This window comes from Peromyscus californicus, unplaced genomic scaffold (genome assembly GCF_007827085.1).
Source record: "Peromyscus californicus insignis strain IS unplaced genomic scaffold, ASM782708v3 Scaffold_16__1_contigs__length_79575227, whole genome shotgun sequence".
Taxonomy (NCBI): Eukaryota; Metazoa; Chordata; class Mammalia; order Rodentia; family Cricetidae; genus Peromyscus; species Peromyscus californicus.
The window spans coordinates 14,775,573-14,793,051 of record NW_026294458.1 but is presented as its reverse complement, the minus strand read 5'-3'; the positions used below and the strand labels follow the sequence as shown (position 1 = coordinate 14,793,051).

At 42.9% G+C, this 17,479-nt stretch overlaps 1 protein-coding gene and 1 non-coding gene across 2 annotated transcripts; both read left to right on the top strand.

Moving 5' to 3' along the window:
- The first annotated feature begins 322 nt into the window (after positions 1-322).
- On the top strand, positions 323-16,554 carry Fbxo45 (F-box protein 45). Its single transcript, XM_052740493.1, has 3 exons — positions 323-633; positions 8,809-9,165; positions 14,911-16,554. Exons 1-3 carry the CDS (start codon positions 334-336, stop codon positions 15,094-15,096), a joined length of 843 nt encoding a protein of 280 aa, XP_052596453.1. The 5' UTR covers positions 323-333; the 3' UTR covers positions 15,097-16,554.
- On the top strand, positions 4,021-4,164 carry LOC128112352 (small nucleolar RNA SNORA79). The gene has a single exon (XR_008218970.1). It is a non-coding gene; the product is annotated as a small nucleolar RNA SNORA79 (small nucleolar RNA).
- Positions 16,555-17,479: the final 925 nt, after the last annotated feature.

Sequence of the window (17,479 nt, the reverse complement as noted above, 5' to 3'; positions counted from 1 at the left end):
TGGGCGTGCGCCCTTGCTTCTTGCCCTCAACCCGCATGGCGGATCCCGGGGTGCGTCGCGAGGAGGCCGGGCGAGGCGGGTGGTTCCGGCGCCCGCGCTGAGCGGCTCCGAGGGGCGGGGACCCGAGTGGCCCGCGCGTCTGCCCTCAGTGAGGCGGGGCACGCGGCGGACGCCCCCGGGCAGGGGCGGGAGCGGTGGAGGCGCTGGTGGCTGGAGCTGCTGAAAGGGGTGGTGAGCGAGCAGCTCGGATCTCTAGGCGAGGCTTGGCCTCCGGTGCCGAGACGGGGCGAAGCGGCGGCGGCGGCGGCGGCCCCCGGGCCGGCTGGTGAGGCGATGGCGGCGCCGGGCCCGGGGGCTGGGGCAGCCTCGGGCGGCGCTGGCTGCGGTGGCGCGGGCGCCGGCTCGGGGTCCTCCGGGGCGGGCGGCCGACTGCCCAGCCGGGTGCTGGAGTTGGTGTTCTCTTACCTGGAGCTGTCCGAGCTGCGGAGCTGCGCCCTGGTGTGCAAGCATTGGTACCGCTGCCTTCACGGCGACGAGAACAGCGAGGTGTGGCGGAGCCTGTGCGCCCGCAGCCTGGCAGAAGAGGCTCTGCGCACGGACATCCTCTGCAACCTGCCCAGCTACAAGGCCAAGGTGAGGGGGATCCCGGGCCACGTCGAAGCCCCGCTCCTATCCTGCCCGCCGCTCTCGGGCTTTACCTTCTAAGCTTGAGTCATGTTTCACCTCATCATCCCGCCTTTCCACGGCTTCAGCCAGTCAGTACCTTTCTCACACCTCCTCTCCGCAAAGATCTTTCCTTTGGATTGAAGTTCTGCTTCGTAACCCACCTCACTTTTGAAATTATTAGGTGGTTTCCCATCACTGATTTTCATCACTCGTTCTACTTTGGACAGTCTTTGCTCTTACAGACAGACCACCAGCCAGTACCCTTGGTTTTATGTTTTCCCTGGCCTCCAAGTAGGCTTATGACATCAGTTCATCTTGCTTTGGTTTAAAATGGGTTTAGTTCTGGGATCTTTGCGTTCACCTCATCTTTTCCAAGCTCTGATTAATAAGCACATTTTCATTATTTTCGCCCACGTTCTCATACGGCTACAATATTTAATGCTTCCATGTGAGTTTGGGGTTTCGCATCCTGCTAACTAATTTGCAAGAAAGAGACTCTAATAGAACATCTTCCCATTGGTGCCATATAACTCATAAAGCTGCCTTGTGCTACTATTATTGATTACTTCCTTGATATCTTTTTAATAGTTCTACCCAGTTGATGTCTCTTCTGTCGTATTTATTATCTAATATGTTGGTTCCTGTTTTGCTGGGGTTTGTTTTGGTGTTTTTTTTTTCTTGATTCTTGTGTTTTCATAACAAAATTAGAATGCTAAGTAACAGGTTGTGGCAGGACCAAGGATTCTCCAGCTCAGACAAAGGGCCTTGGGTTAAGGTTCATTAGACAGATAATAATAGCTCTTTAGAATAGCAGTCATCAAGAGCATATATGAATTCGGGTGTAGTGCTGCAAACCTTTAATCCCAGCACTCCAGAGGCAAAGGCAGGTACATTTCTGTGAGTTTGAGGCTAGCCTGGGCTACAGATCAAGTTCCAGGACAGCCAGAGCTACACAAAATAAGAAACTCTGTCTCAAAACAAAACAAGGAACATATATGAGAGATGATAAAATCTAATCTGGAATATGGTAAACATATCCTTTTTTAATGCTATATTGCTAGTAAGCATCGAAGTAATTTTTCATGTGAAATAGATACACTATTTCTTTTAATATACATGTATTATAAAATGCATGTACACATATATTATGCCTCCCTTTTTGGAGACAGGATCTCACTGTGTAGTTCAGGTTGGTCTCCAACTTGGTACCTTTCTGTCTCTTTGAGAGTGCTGTGATTATAGTATGGGCCACTGCTATTGGTTTATTCTTCTATATTAAAACAAGTTTTGATGTGATAAGAGAAGGAACACTGCTGTTGAATATGTCAATTATCAAATAGATAGTCTTTCTTTTTTTCCTGAGACAGGGTCTCACTAGCAGCCCAGGCTGGCCTGGAACTTAACAGAAACCCACCTGACTCTGCCCTCCAATTCCTGAGACAAAAATGTGACCACTCTTGGCAAAATATTTTTTGCATTTGTGTGGGAGTGTGTGGGTGTGCGTGTGCTCGTGCATGCACACTTATGCATTCATGAATATGTGAATACTGGTACCCACAGAGTCCAGAAGAGAGTGTTATCCCCTGGAACTGGAGTTACAGGCAGATGTGAGCTCCCCCCAAAACACACACACACTAGGAACTGAACTTTGGTGCTCTGGAAGATCAGGGAGTTTTGGTTTGGTTTGGTTTTTCAAGACAGGGTTTCTCTGTGTAGCCCTGGCTGTCCTGGAACTTGCTTTGTATACCAAGCTGGTCTTGAACTCAGAGATCAGCCTGCCTCTGCCTCCCGAGTGCTGGGATTAAAGGTGTGTGCCACCACTGCCAGCGAATTAATACTTTTTTGTATTTACTTGTGATAGTTACATTTACATGAGTCAAGATTTAGATAAAAGGACTGGGAAAACGACTTAGTAGGTAAATTGCTTGCTGGGTAAACATGAGTACCTACCTGAGTTCAGATTCCCAAGCTGGCTATAAAAGCCATGCTGGTATGCGTCTGCAACCCAGCACTGGAGGCCAGAGACAAGTGAATCTTGGGCTGCCCCTGGCCGGCTAGATTAGACAAAAATTGCAAGCTTCAGGGTTAGTGAGAGACTCTGTCTCAAAAAATAAGGTGGTGAGCAAAAGAGGAAGCCATCCAGTGTTCACATCTGGCTAATGCACATGGGTAAGTACACTGCACACACACTCATACACCACACACATACACAAAAGGTTCACATAGCATACAGTAGACAATGTATCCAGTAAAAATAACGTGTCTTCCTTTGGCTGCTGTCCCGCTGTTACCCATTTCTCATCCTTGGAAGCAACCTAAATTGATATTAGTTTTGTATCTTCCCAGAGAGATTTTAGTTTTCTTAAGTTTCTAGTACTTTAACTTTCTGCTGTGTGTACTTCAGCTACACGGTGGACTTGTACTTATCCTGGTTTTAGGTGAATCTTTTGAAGATGGCAGGTTAATTTAGGAGGGAAGACTCAGTCAGAGTCTAGAAGTCCTTGGAGTAGTCAAGGAGGGAAAGATATAGAAATAACACACCGGCACACATTTCTCCTTAGTGTAGTGTAGGAATACTAGAAGTTCACTGAAAGGGAAAACTTAGGAGTTGAGTGGAGAATCAGAAAAGGTTTGACTTTAAGATGATACTAAGCTGAACTTTAGGATGAGGTGGATTTGAAAAGTTTATGAAGAACATAAAGGAAAAGCAAAAATGCAGTCTTACCAACACTTCGCCTTATGGGGATTATAGTCTATGGAAGGCATGTGCATATGCATGTTGCGTGCCTGCCTGTGTTTCTCTTTTTCAGTACTGGGGATTGAATACATGCTAGCTACATCTCCAGCCTTGGGGAAATAGGTGTTAATCTGATAATTGCAGTTGTAAAACTTCATCTGGTAAGTATTGTGAATGAGAGTTACATGGTGTTCTGAGTGTCAGTAATGGAGGATTTAATTAGGTATGGAAGGTCAGGAGGGCTTTCTTATAAGACATGATGCATGAACTCAGTGAGACCTAAAGGGTGAGGCTAAAAGGCCGAGAGAAGAAGCAAGGAGAGCCTACAGGGAATCTGGCTGGTATGAGAAGCAAAAAGAATGTCCGCGCTTGCTCCTAGGGCAGGTGATGCTGCTTTGACTAAGATGAAAAGGGGTGGGACAAACTATAATGAAGCCGTTTCTAATTGTAAGCAAGAAAAATGGACGTGGGGGGTGATTTGAGTAGTTTGTATTTTAAAGAGGTTACTTTTGACTTCAGGATGGAGAACAGGTTGGAAGAGGACTTTAGAAATCCTTTAGTTCTATTAGAAAGGAGATGGAGAGAATGGACAGACAGGAAATAGAATCCACAGAATTTGATGACTGTTCCCCCTATTGCCTTAGGTATGGCACTAGGATTTTAGGTCATCATACATTAAAAATGATTTTTTTTTCACTCAGAGAATATTAAGATATTGGGATTATCTGTGTATTCTCTGAAATTTGCGGGATCAAACAATTTCTTAAAAAGAATCTACAGAATTTGGCAGTAGTTTTGAAATGGAAATGAGGGGGGAGGAGGAGGAGGAAAGAGTGACTCCTAGGTATCTGGCTTATGTCATATATCACTTGAGCTAGCGTGTAGAGGAGTGACAGCAAGTTCATTGTGTTTGAGATATTCAACAGATTTCGGATAGGCAGCTCTTGGTGGCCAAGGATCAGAGGAAAGTTCCAGGCTAAAGATAGGAAGTAATTTTTAGTTGAGTGAAGGGAAATACGATTGTAAAGGTAACCTGGAACTGGATATATCCTGGAAGGCCTTTTGAAACACAGGGTTTGAGATATTGTTTGGCCTTTATTCTGCAATTGGAAAAACCATACAAGACTGAACAGGGGAATGATGAAGTGAAAGCTGTGCTTTAATAGGACCAGGTATGAGATGCAGAGGGCACGTAGAGGAGAGAAGGACACACTGGGAAAGCTGTCACAGAGATCAGCTCCACACAGGTGACAGCTGACAGGGTGGATCCAATAGGGCCCCGAGGAGCCTGGGCAACGGAAGGACTGGGGTGAGGATAGCGTGGCACCAAAAGTCTGTAGTTGGTTCATCCTTTTCTTCCTCCTTCCCTTCCCTATGTTTCATCTCTCCGTCCATGCTGTGCCTCAAACCTGGGACCTGATGTGATGCATGGTCAGCACTCACCTACCACTGAGCTGCACCGCATTTCCAGAAACGTTCTTTTTTATAGCTCATGTTTTGCATGTCTCCAAGTAGCATTGGTTATCCCAAATACTTTGTCCAACTGTACTTCTCTAAATTTCAGACTTATATCCTAAGCTAGGCCTTTATTTTTGTTTTTATTTTAGAAACAGAATTAGAGACAGTTTGTTGAGAAATGGAGAGTACTCTGGAGAGTGAGGGCGGGCTGGTAAGCTGAGGGGAAACTGTGCTCAAAAGCCCAAAGCTAGGTCTGTACTAATGCTGTTGAAACAAAAAAATCTAGGTTGTTCAGAAACTGAGACAGAAACTTGACTTTGATTTTGCTCTATTTTTGTTTTTCAAGATAGGATTTGTTTCTCTGTGTAGCCCAGGTTATCCTGGAACTCACTCTGTACACCATGCTTGCCTCAAACTCAGAGATCAGCTTGCTTCTGCCTCCCTAGTGCTGGGTTTAAAGGCACATCTGGCATTAAACTTTATTAATTGGGTATTTTTTCCATTTCATTTGAATTTTTCAGTATTCTTTAAAAAAGACACATAATCATGATACTACTGTCATCTCTAAAAAGAAACTGACAGTAATTTAATACAACATTGCATTGTTACCTCAAATGTGAAATATTGTAGTTTAATTTATAGTTTATTTAATCAGTATCTGTATACGTTCTCATGACAAGGAGTTGCTAAGTCTTTTTAGGCTATCTCGGTCTGCAGATTGATTCCATCCGCACCTCTTGCCCTGTAATTGTTACTGTCCTAGGTTTCTGATTTCATTCTCATGGTGTTGCTTAATGTGCTCTTCTGTCTTTCTCATTTCTTGCATGCTCTACAATGTAGAGCACTGATCAGTATAGGTGACATTAGTTTTTGTTTATTGTTTCTGCAAAATACTATTTAGTAGAATCTTGTGCTCAGAGGTATGTTAGAAAGCAAGATCCTTATAATTAAGTGTTGTGTGGTACAGACGATAGTGAATGGGAATTCGGGAGAGGGGAATGATGGGATTGGGTGACCCTGGCTAAGAATACCTTCATGGAGGTGATGTTAGAGGACAGCAGGTAGGGCACTAGGAGCCGGGTGAGGCAGGTGGGATAGGAAGTGCATCAGCCTGCTCTGGAAGGCTTTGAAGCCAGAAAGAACTTATAGTTGATGTGCTGCTATGTGGGGAGCTCTCAGAAGTTATTAGCTGGCATGAGAGTCAGTGAAGATACTGTTTGAGAAAGAGCTCTGGAAAGAATTTAAGGTTAAGGACTGAGTTTGTAGGCTTCTATGGGGCAGAGGAAGGGAGTCATTAAAAATGAATGCAGTAGAATCAGGTCGGCAAAATGGGAAACTGTGATAGGCTGAGGAAGAGGCTGTCAGTATCACTGTGACAGAGGGAAAAATTAGAGAAAAAGCAACTAGAATTTGTAAGAATTGTGGAGTAGGCTGTGAGGAAATAGTAATTTAACATTATCATCAGGACTTAATTCTTTCTGTGTTGTTCTTTTGATTTAGAAAATTTGCTTGTGGATATTTTTATATACACAAGCAAATTTTTCTCCCTTGTTTACTCTTATGTTCTGATTCTTTAGGTGGATAAAAGCATGTATCGAAGGGTTGGAGAAAAAGCTCAGCTTAAGGGCACATACTGCATCCTTGTCAGATGGCTAACAACTTAACTCCTTGAATGCCAGTTTCATGGAATCGGATTCCCTCATCTGGCCTCCACAGGCACTGATCTCATGCATGTGCAATCACACACACCACATACACACACCACACCACAGCACACCACAACTAAAAATGATACAGAAACAGGTGGAAAAAATTCATGTGTCCATTTTCCCTATGGAACCAGGATACTTAAACAGTTACTCTGAGTGTGCAGGGCAGCAGGGAAACAGGAAAATGGCGGCTGTTGGCACAGGAGCTTGTGACCTGGGGTTGAGGCCCTGGCTCTTTTCTGGGTCTCCTACACGAACTGGCTGTTGTCCTTTAGGTCTGTCACCTCATTCTTTGTTTCAGATCTCTTTGTTTTCACAGAAAGACCAAGAAAAAAAGATGTATTTGTTTTTATTTTGTGTGTCTGGGTGTTTTGCCTGCATGTATGTCTATGCACCACATGCATTCAGTGCCCACAGAGACCAGAAGGGTGTTAGGTTCTCTGGAACTAGAGCATGTGGGTGCTAGGAGTTGGTCTGAGATCTTCTGCGAGAGCAGCAAGTGTTCTTGCCTGCTGAGCCATCTCGCCAGCCATGAAGAAGGGATTTTTAAAGTAAAATAGAAACAAAAACGTGTGTGTGTGCACATGTGTGTGTGTGTGTGTGTGTGTGTGTGCACACGTGTGTGTGTGTGTGTGTGTGTGTGTGTGTGTGTGTGTGTGTGTGTGTGTGTGTGTGTGTGCGTGCGTGTGCGTGTGTATTTATGTGTTGGTTTTTCCAGACAAGATTTCTCTCTGAAGCTTTGATTGTCCTGGAACTTGCTCTGTAGATGTGACTGGCCTAGAACTGAGATCTGCCTGCCTCTAACACCTAAGTGCAGGGATTAAAGGGGTGCACCACCACCACACCTAGCTCCAAGTTTGTTTGTTTTTTTTTTATGACAGGGTTTCTCTGTGTAACAGCCCTGGCTGTCCTGGAACTCTGTAAACCAGGCTGGTCTCCAACACAGAGATCCTCCTGCCTCTGCCTCCTGAGTGCTGGGATTAAAGGTGTGCACCACCATGCCCAGAAAGTTTTATATTTTTAAAACCTGAGAATTTGTCATTATTTGTACAAAGGAGCTATTTTAATACTCTTTTCATGTTAGGAGCGTTAAAAAACCTATCCCATTGGTGGCTGACCTTCCGGTTGAATTTGTGTGCCATCTAGGAGATATGAACGAGAGTGATGATGTGTCAGTGTGTAATACCTAGTAAGTAAACTGAGGATCTAAAGTTGTTTGTGGTCACTGAAACCTTCCATAAGCTTAAGAGCTGCTATAACTAAGATATTTTGTATAATATTTTATGTAATACATGTAATGCATACACACACTTCCCCCTTATATATATTGGGCCAACACTCTACCAATGAGCTTGGCCCTGATGTAGACTAGGTTGGCCTCATATTTAATATGTAGCTGTGGATAACCTTGAACTTTGGATCCTTCTGCCTCTTTCCTAGCAGTGATCACAGCAAGAGTCAAATTAGGCTGTAATTCTTTTTGATCACAGCACTGATAACGTGGAAACTGCATCACTTAATCAAGTGTAAATAAAAGTAAAGAACGTAGTTTCCTGAATTTCCATATGCCATCTACACCAAGCTTTACCAGTGACTCATGACGTCTAGTTTCATGTTTACTCTGCCTCTGGCTGTTTCAAAGCAATTGCCATGTATCATTATTTTATGCATAAACATTTCAGTAATATCTCTAAAAAAAGTACAAGGATAGTTGTGTGTATGTTTTGATGTTTCAAATTTACTTGTAGAAATTATACTACAGTTTGGAATTTAAGACAGTTGGATTGCTCCCTCCCTTTCTTTAGATAGGGTTTCTCTGTTTCCTGTATTCATCTTAAACTGGTTCAAGGGATCTAGAGTAGCTAGGACTGTAGGCGTGTGTTACCATGCCTAGCTCTAGCTGGGAGTTGTTTTTAATGAGATATAATATTTAATGTTAGTTTCCCATCCAGAAGCTTTACTCATTATTTGGAAATAGTGTGTTATTTAAAAGTTTATAATCTTATTATCTGTAAACCCAAAGCCTCAAGTTTTTCGGTTTTTTGGTTTGGGGGCAGGGGAGAGAGATGGGGTTTTGCTAAGTAGTCCAGGCTGGCCTTGAACTTTCAGTCCTGCTTTAGCATCCCAGAGGGCCGGGACCACAGGTGTGAGCCGCCACATTTAGCTTGCTACATTTTAATTTTGCTCTTGAAGAAAGAAGTCAAGTTTATTCTTTGGGTCTGTTTCTCACGGTTTTAGGTACGTGCTTTCCAGCATGCCTTCAGCACAAACGACTGCTCCAGGAACGTCTATATCAAGAAGAACGGCTTTACGTTGCACCGGAACCCCATCGCTCAGAGCACCGATGGTGCAAGGACCAAGATTGGCTTCAGTGAGGGCCGCCACGCCTGGGAGGTGTGGTGGGAGGGCCCGTTGGGCACTGTGGCCGTCATAGGAATTGCTACGAAGCGGGCCCCTATGCAGTGCCAAGGCTACGTGGCATTGCTGGGGAGTGACGACCAGAGCTGGGGCTGGAATCTGGTGGACAATAATCTACTACATAACGGGGAAGTCAACGGCAGTTTTCCACAGTGCAACAATGCACCAAAGTATCAGGTGAGGAATGGTACTTCCCCGTGTGGGCCACTTCAGATCACACCGTAGTTCAAAACAGACCTTTTTATATAGCCCACTATATCTTTGTTTCAGTAATTTTTAAAATAAATGGTAGAAGGTTATATGTCAGTATTTCTTAATACATATTTGAGCAATCCATCTTTGCCCTGGGTCAGAGGTTGCCAAGCTTTTTCTGTACAGGGCCAAAGAGTAAATATTTTGGGCTTTGTTGTCCATGTTGTCTCAGGAACACTTTCAGCTCTGTTGGTATAGCATTACATCATGTACATAATGTGAATGAAGAGGCATGGCTGTGCTTCAAAAGACCTCATTTATGAGCTACAGGACCAGTTTGACTCAGGAGCTACAGTGTGTTGGTTCATGTTCAAGATTGTCATCTCTCCTGTGTCGTGAAACATCCATGTTTTTTTTTTCTTTTTTTTCTCGTTACCTCATCACAACAAATGCATGTGCATATGAATGCATATTTACCCTCTGCTTCTAATATATGGATTGAAAGCCCTTGGAGGTATTAGTGTTTTCTGTAGAGACAGACAAGTTCAGGCAAACTGCTCCACTTCTTTATTTTTCATATCTTAAATTTGTTTTTAAACTTTATTTTATGGGTGTGTTGTTTTGTCTACATCTGTGTCTGTGTACCATGTGTGTACCTGGTGCCCCGGAAGCCAGAAAAGGATGTCAGATCCCCTAGAATTTAGTTACAGACATTGTAAACCACTATGTGGGTGCTGGGAATTGAACCTGGGACCTCTGGAAGAGTAGGCAGTGTTCTTAACTGTTGAGCCACCTCTCTACCCCATATCCTTCCATCTTAATGTCTTGCATTCATTTGATTCTAGAATTAAAATCGCAGTGCTTGTGTCTTAAAGCCATATTATTATAGATTCAACAGAGGATTAAACAACCATAAGATTCCAAAAATTGTACTGGAGAGTTGTCTTAGTGTTTAAGAGTATTTGCTGCTTTTCCAGAGTTCAGTTTCCATCACCTACCTTGGACAGCTCACAACTACTTGTAACTCCAGCTCCAAGGGCTTCAACTCCCTTATCTGACCTCTGTTGGAACCTGCAAATATTTGTGCACACACAATTTTTAAAAATACCTTTTAAATAGTCTCAAAGCAGAAGCCTTGATGGACTGTAGGTTTCATCTTTTGGAGCCACATGTAGTTTGAAATCTCTAGCTTCAATAATGCTTTCAGAAGCTGGCAAGGTGCTTCAGCGGTTAAGAGCACTAGCTGCTCTTCCAGAGGACCCAGGTCCAATTCCCAGCATCCTTGGCAGCTCACAACTGTCTAGAGCTCCAGTTCCCAGGGATCTGATGCCCTCTTCTGGCCTCCACAGGCACTGCCGTGCAATGATGCCCAGACGTACATACATTTAGGCAAAAGACCCATACTCATAAAAAGTATAATAAAATTATCAGCTCTGGCACACTAATGTAAAAGGTAAAATATATATCCATTTCTTGAAGTGCAAAAGCTGGAAGGATTTTCCTTCATAAAATCATTTCCTCATCTGTTTTGTTGTTGTTTTTTGTTTTTGTTTTTTTTGTTTTGTTTTGTTTTGTTTTTTGAGACAGGGATTTTCTGTATAGCTCTAGCTGTCCTGGATCTCACTCTGTAGACCGGGCAGGCCTTGAACTCAGAGATCCACCTGCCTCTGCCTCCCGTGTGCTGAGATTAAAGGTGTGTACCACCACTGCCTGGCTTATTTCCATTTTTTTAAAAATATATTTATACTAGTTTAGCCAGTTCTTAGATGGAATATTCTGGAAATCATAGGTCAAATGGATTGATAGGATTTAAGTCGTCTATATTGTTACTGGTTTTTCTGTTGAAGTCTCCAGCTGTGCTCTCTAGCTCGTCTATTTTTCTTTTGGGTCTGTCAGTTTTTGCTTCAGAGACTTAAGGGCTCTAATTATTAAATTTCTCTGTTTATATTACAAATGACCTTTGACTCTACCAACATTCCTATGTTTGAGTATGCATTGTCTGATGTTAGTATAGCCACTCTAGGTTTGTATGGAGCACTATTACAAAGCATCCATCCACCCTTTTGCTTTTGATTCATCTTGTTATTAAAGTGGGACCCCTAAATAGTATGTGGTTGAGTCTTCTTTATTTAAAAGCATTTTACAATCTGTCTTTTAAGAGTTTAGTCCATTTACACACATTGTAGTTGTTTGACCGCTTAATAGTATCTTTGTGTCCCTTAATTTATGATCCTTTTATTCTTCATCCACAACCTTTGTTTCTCTTTTTTTATTGTTTTTGAGACAGGATCTCACTATATATCCCTAGCTGACCTGGAACTCACAGATATCCACCAGCCTCTACCTCCGTGTTACTGGAATTAAAGGTGTACGTCACCATGCTTGGCACTCTGTCTTCTTTGATTGCATAATTTCTGTTGCTCTAGCTTCGTGTCCACTGCCAATTTATTCTACCATCTCAACTTGTTGAACCAGGCTAATGAGTTCTGGTTATTATGTGCTTTAGATCTAGATTTCATTTGGTTTCTTTTTCTGTATCCATTTCTCTATTGGGATTTCATGTTTTGTTCATTCTTTGGACAGATTTAGAATGGCTGTAATATCTTAGTGCATATATATTATTTAATTGCATTTCACAGTTACATATACATATATGTATACGCACATATAATAACTGTAAATACTTTGAATTCTTTGTCGAATTAGAAAATCTATGTCTAGGTAAGAGTCAGTTTTGTTTGTTTGTTTGATTTTCAAGACTGGGTTTCTCTGTGTAGCCCTGGCTGTCTTGCAACTCACTTTGTAGACCAGGCTGGCCTTGAACTCACAGAAAGCTTCCTACCTCTGCCTCTTGAGTGCTGCCACCACTGCCCAGCAAGTCAGTTTCTTTTGATTTCCCATCACTTCGAGAGTCATGCTTTTCCTATTTTATCCTAGTGATTTTTTTAATTGAAAATTGCACGTGTGGGTAAGATGGACTATCAACTCTAGAATGTCGTCTTTTTGTAGAAACTGCTTTATTCTTTGGTGTACGCAGGTTTTCTCATAATGGCAGACAGTTAATTTGCCAGAACTCAGGACTGCAAACTTCATGCCCCTGTGTTATGCAGCAGCAGTTTTTGGCTCTGGTCTTCTCGGCCTCTCTGCTTTCTCAGTCCACTTCGCTGGGAGCTTTTCATGCCCATGTTGTCTCTGTGGTCTCACATGGACCGCATGTGGAGCTCACACGGTGGAGCTTGTGTTCAGATCTGGATGCTCCCGTCTTTTGCTCCTTTCCATGGTGTCTGGTCGTTCTGCCATCCACATTTTTGTTTGTTTTTAGAGACAGTGTAGTGTTGTGTAGCCTGCTGTGCTGGAACTCACTCTGTAGACCAGGCTGGCTTTGAACTCAGAGATCCACCTGCCTCTGCCTCCCGAGTGCTGGGATTAAAAGTGTGCGCCAGTACCTCCTGGCCTGCCACCCACATTTTACCCACTGCTACCAACACTAGTGAGGCTTGTGCTTTCAACTCCTTTACCGTAAATGTACCTGTGGCATTTTTCAAATTGAAGCAAACTTGTGAATTTCAGCAGGATGAGTTGTCTTCTTTTTGTTGTTGTTAAATTTTATTTTACAGTATAATTTAATGTTACATATCAGCCACAGAGTCCCTTATTCTCCCCCCTCCCGCCCCCCTCCCCTCCCCCCAGCCCACCCCCCATTCCCATTTCCTCCAGGGCAAAGACTTCCCCAAGGATTAAGATCAACCTGGTAGACTCAGTCCAGGCAGGTCCAGTCCCCTCCTCCCAGGCTGAGCCAAGCATCCCTGCATAAGCCCCAGGTTTCAAACAGCCAACTCATGCACTGAGCACAGGACCCAGTCCCACTGCCTGGATGCCTCCCAAACAGATCAAGCCAGTCAACTGTCTCACCAATTTAGAGGACCTGATCCAGTTGGGGGCCCCTCAGCCATTGGTTCATAGTTCATGTGTTTCCATTTGTGAATTGTCTTCTTAATCTGCTGCAAAATAGGGTTAATTCCTGAGAATCTAGAGGACTGCAACATAGGGCATGTCAGTGGTCGACTTGGGCAAAGAGTGGATAATAGCAGATGTTGACAGTCATTTATGACAGGAAGTAAATGATGGAAAGTTAATAACAACAGCAGAGTTACCATAATCAGGGAGGATTGAATCTCAGTTATAAATCTCAGGACTTTATACACCTTTTACCCGCTTTGGAGACAGGAGCTCATGTAACTAGGCTGGCTGTGTAGCCAATGATGACTTCCACCTCCCAGATGCTGGCAGGTATGTAGTGCTGGGGATCGAACCAGGGGTTCATGTGTGCTAGGCAAGCATTCTGTCAGGGGAGCTCTGTGGCCAGTCCTACTCTCCACTTTTCAGCACACAAATGCAGCATTCCTTTATGGATGCAAACTATAACGATGACACAGTCTTACTGTTGTACTTTTCAAAATGAGTGAAGAGCCGAATGTATTGAGTTTGCACTTTAAATGGTCAGTGTTGCTGTTCCTTTAGTCCCAGCCTTCCAGAGGGAGACGCCGGTGGATCTCTTGAGTTCCAGGACAGCCAGGGCTGTTACATGGAGAAACCCTGTCTGGGGAGGGGGTTAGATTTTTACAATCTTATTTTATTCGAGTGTTTTGCCTGCACATATGAAAGTTTATCCTGTGTGACCGGTGTTGCAGAGTTCGGAAGAGCATGTTAGATCTCTGAAACTGGCATAAGAGAGGGAAGTGAGCTCCCGTAGTGGGTGCTGGGAACCAAATCCGGGATTTTTGCAAGAGCAGCCTGTGCTCTGAACTGCTGAGCCATTTCTGTAGCCCCCAGAAGTCTTTCTTGGTTCTGAACATAAGCTGTTGTCACTAAACAGTAGTCTCCACCTCCCTGCTCCCCAGCCCCATTAACCTCTGATCTGCCTGTCTCTGTGATCATTCTAGATACTTAATGGAGTCACAAACTTAGCTTTCTCTGGCTGCCTTGTTCTACTTAATGTTGTGTTTTCATGTTTCATTCAAACTAGCATTTGGGAGGCAGAGGTGGGCAGATCTCTGAGTTTGAGGCCAGCCTGGTCTACAGAGCAAATTCCAAGATGGCCAGGGCTATTACAAAGAGAAACCCTGTCCTGAAAAACCAAAACAATCAAACAAAAATATCATTTATTTTTCTGGCTGTTTAATATTTTATTTAGTGTATATTGCAGCAATATGAGGAGGTTATTTAGATAGATCCTTTTGGTAAAATGTGCCAAGTTACAGATAGTGGTGTTAACTTCCTTAAGAAAAGGCTTTGCCGGGCGGTGGTGGCACACGCCTTTAATCCCAGCACTCGGGAGGCAGAGCCAGGCGGATCTTTGTGAGTTCGAAGCCAGCCTGGTCTCCAAAGCGAGTTCCAGGGAAGGCGCAAAGCTCCACAGAGAAACCCTGTCTCAAAAAACCAAAAAAAAAAAAAAAAAGAAAAGGCTTTGAGCAAAGAGTAATTTAAAGTAACTAGTGTAGATCCCATGTGAATCTTTTAAAAAAATGATCTAAATAAGCACTTGTGTTGAAAATGATGTGTGTTCCTCCTTCTGGGTGCTTACCTGCCACCAGAAAGTCCCCTCTCGTTTGCAGAGATAAGTTAGAAGATACAGAGCCTTTGTGCTTTTTCCACTTTCTAATTTGTATCCTCTTTCTTCTAGCCGCGCTTTTGTGGATACCCTGCTAACCTTGTGATATCTGTTTACAGATAGGAGAGAGAATCCGGGTCATCTTGGACATGGAAGATAAGACTTTAGCTTTTGAGCGTGGGTATGAGTTCCTGGGAGTTGCCTTTCGAGGACTTCCGAAGGCCTGCTTATACCCAGCAGTGTCTGCTGTATATGGCAACACAGAAGTGACTTTGGTTTACCTTGGGAAACCTTTGGATGGATGACAGTGGCTTTCTGGGAAGAAGGACAGTGGAGAAGAGATCTACTTGTGGGAAGTAGAACCATGAAGTGATAGTGTCATGTGTGCATGCCCAAGAAACATCCTGAAAACACATGAAGTCGAGAACCAGAGAAGCAGCTGTACAACAGAGATGATCTTAGTGTTTCCTCTTTCCACTGGGCCAGAAAAATCCTCAGGGTTGCAGTTGGTTGAGTGGGCAGTTGACATATGCATGTTGCCACAGACTCTTCTCTAAGTTAGCAGTGAGTTACTTCCAGCTTAAAGGTGAGGTTCAGAGATGCTGTAAAAGGGAACCGCAGGATTGTATGTAGTTTTACAAAGAAGGTTCAATCCCATCTTACAACTGCCTGTTCTTCCTCCAGTCCCTTTACTTCTAGCCAGCTTGACTTAGAAAGTATGAAACTGGCTGGGTTTTATTTAATATTTTTAATATATTGAGAAGCATGGTCTGCCTGGACTGCACTTCTCTAGCAATGAGAAATAAAATTGTGCAGCTATTTTAAAAGTTGTATATATAATGTGTGTAAAAACTGTTAAAAAAAAGGACAAAGGGATTGCTTTGTTCTAATTCAGTTTCTTAAATATCACTACATGGTACAAAATTAGAGTGACATTTGGGGACAGTGGGGTAATACAAACAAGGAGAGGAGACATGTTGTACCAGCTCATTTGTGTTTTGGGCTTATAGTCCATGGCTGTAACAGAATTATGGTTAAGGTTCCTCAGTTGGCTAAAGACTGGGGAAATAGATCTACTTATAATTATGCATATGCCAGCAAGGGCTGTTGCAGACGTAATAGGAATGTGCGTCTCTTGGCATCTGGCTTTAGTTTTTGGTCTTCTGAGAAAACTGGTCTCCACACAGAACAGTCCCAGCTGCTCTTACAGTACTCAGTATGAGCACTGTTAATATAAACCCCAGGAGAACACATGGTCAACGGTTCTTTTATTTCCTAACTTTATAATGCTGTAGATGTTATGAAGAATTTTTAATTTCATATTGTTTACATTATACAACAATTGGAGCCTCAAAGTCTCCACTGGGGCTGTCAACAAAATGTTTACTCACCCGTCTGAAACAGTGCCATCCCGAACTCTGGTTAAGAGTGTTCTTAATCACCTAGGTATTGCCCCATGGGACTGAACGCTGAAAACCTAGGTTGGCAACAATTAGAAAGTTTCATTGGGAAGAGTTGAACATTATTTCCTATTTTGACCCATAAACCTTCTCACTAATACTCTGGAATTAATAATTCAACACACATGAGCTGAGGGTTTTGTTTTTTTCTGTTACAACAGAAACATCTTTCTGTATGAAAGTATAATTAATATGACTCAGATACATAAGAATTGATGAAGGCAAGTAAAATCTTTGTACTTTTTACATGACTGCTGTATGTATATTTTGTTTTAAATCTAATAAAATTAGGGACAGCGAGCAGCTTGCTGGGGTTCTTGAAGTCCTTGAGAATTAAACTTGTCAATATTGCTAGGAAGCAGGAGGCTTCAGCCATAGACAGGCCTGTAGTCGCCTCTTGAAAGGGTTACAGGTATTTATTATGTATTTGCTGTGTTGCTTAAAAAAGAGAAATTTGTTAAAGATTCTTTTTTTATAATCTGTATCGAGAAGAAACTTTGTACAAAGTGGAATTATATGTTAAACATATTAGGGAAGATAGCTGGCCCAGGAAATGTTTTGGCTTTCGTTTTTTTGTTTTGTTTTGTTTTGTTTCCTGGTCTAGAACAACTCAGTTTGGTGGTAGTAAAGTTTGATTAAAGACCTGGTTAAGGATGGACACGGACTAGTTGAGAGGTGGTAGCAGACCTTAAGTACTTGCTGCATCTTCAGGTTGTGACAGTTGTTGAGCTGCTCATGAGTTTGGCTTATAACTTTGTTTTTGTCTTGTCATAAATGTTAATTTGTAACAACATTCTGAAGGTGCTCACTGGAAAACAAAATCCCATGGTTATTCGTTCCTTATTGAACCTAAAATCATATAATTGCCTAACTATTGAACACCAAGCTATTTCTGTGTTTTGTTTTTGATTTTTTTAAGACTGATTCTCCATATGTAGCTCCAGCCTCCTTGAACTCACAGTGATCTCCCTGCCTCAGCCTTCCCAATACTGGGAATACAGGTGTAGGCCGCCATTTTTAGGTCAAAGATCGAATGTTAACGGAGAGCCTTCATTTATAGCTGGGTCTGTTTGTTACTAGAGCCCTGTAGTGGCTGTCACCTAAATCAGTGCTGCTCCAGCTTGACTGGATTTTGGAGTAGCTTAAAAAAATATTTAAGCTTAGGCCCCATACCCCTGATTCTGGTGGTGTTGGGATATGTTCTGACCATAAGGATTTAAAAATGTCC

What these genes read in the sequence shown, in the direction of transcription:
- Fbxo45 (XM_052740493.1), top strand. Translation starts at nt 334, where the DNA reads ATGGCGGCGCCGGGCCCGGGGGCTGGGGCAGCCTCGGGCGGCGCTGGC. An exon ending in TGCCCAGCTACAAGGCCAAG is followed by an intron (nt 634 to 8,808) that starts GTGAGGGGGATC and finishes TCACGGTTTTAG; the next exon opens with GTACGTGCTTTCCAGCATGC. An exon ending in ACAATGCACCAAAGTATCAG is followed by an intron (nt 9,166 to 14,910) that starts GTGAGGAATGGT and finishes ATCTGTTTACAG; the next exon opens with ATAGGAGAGAGAATCCGGGT.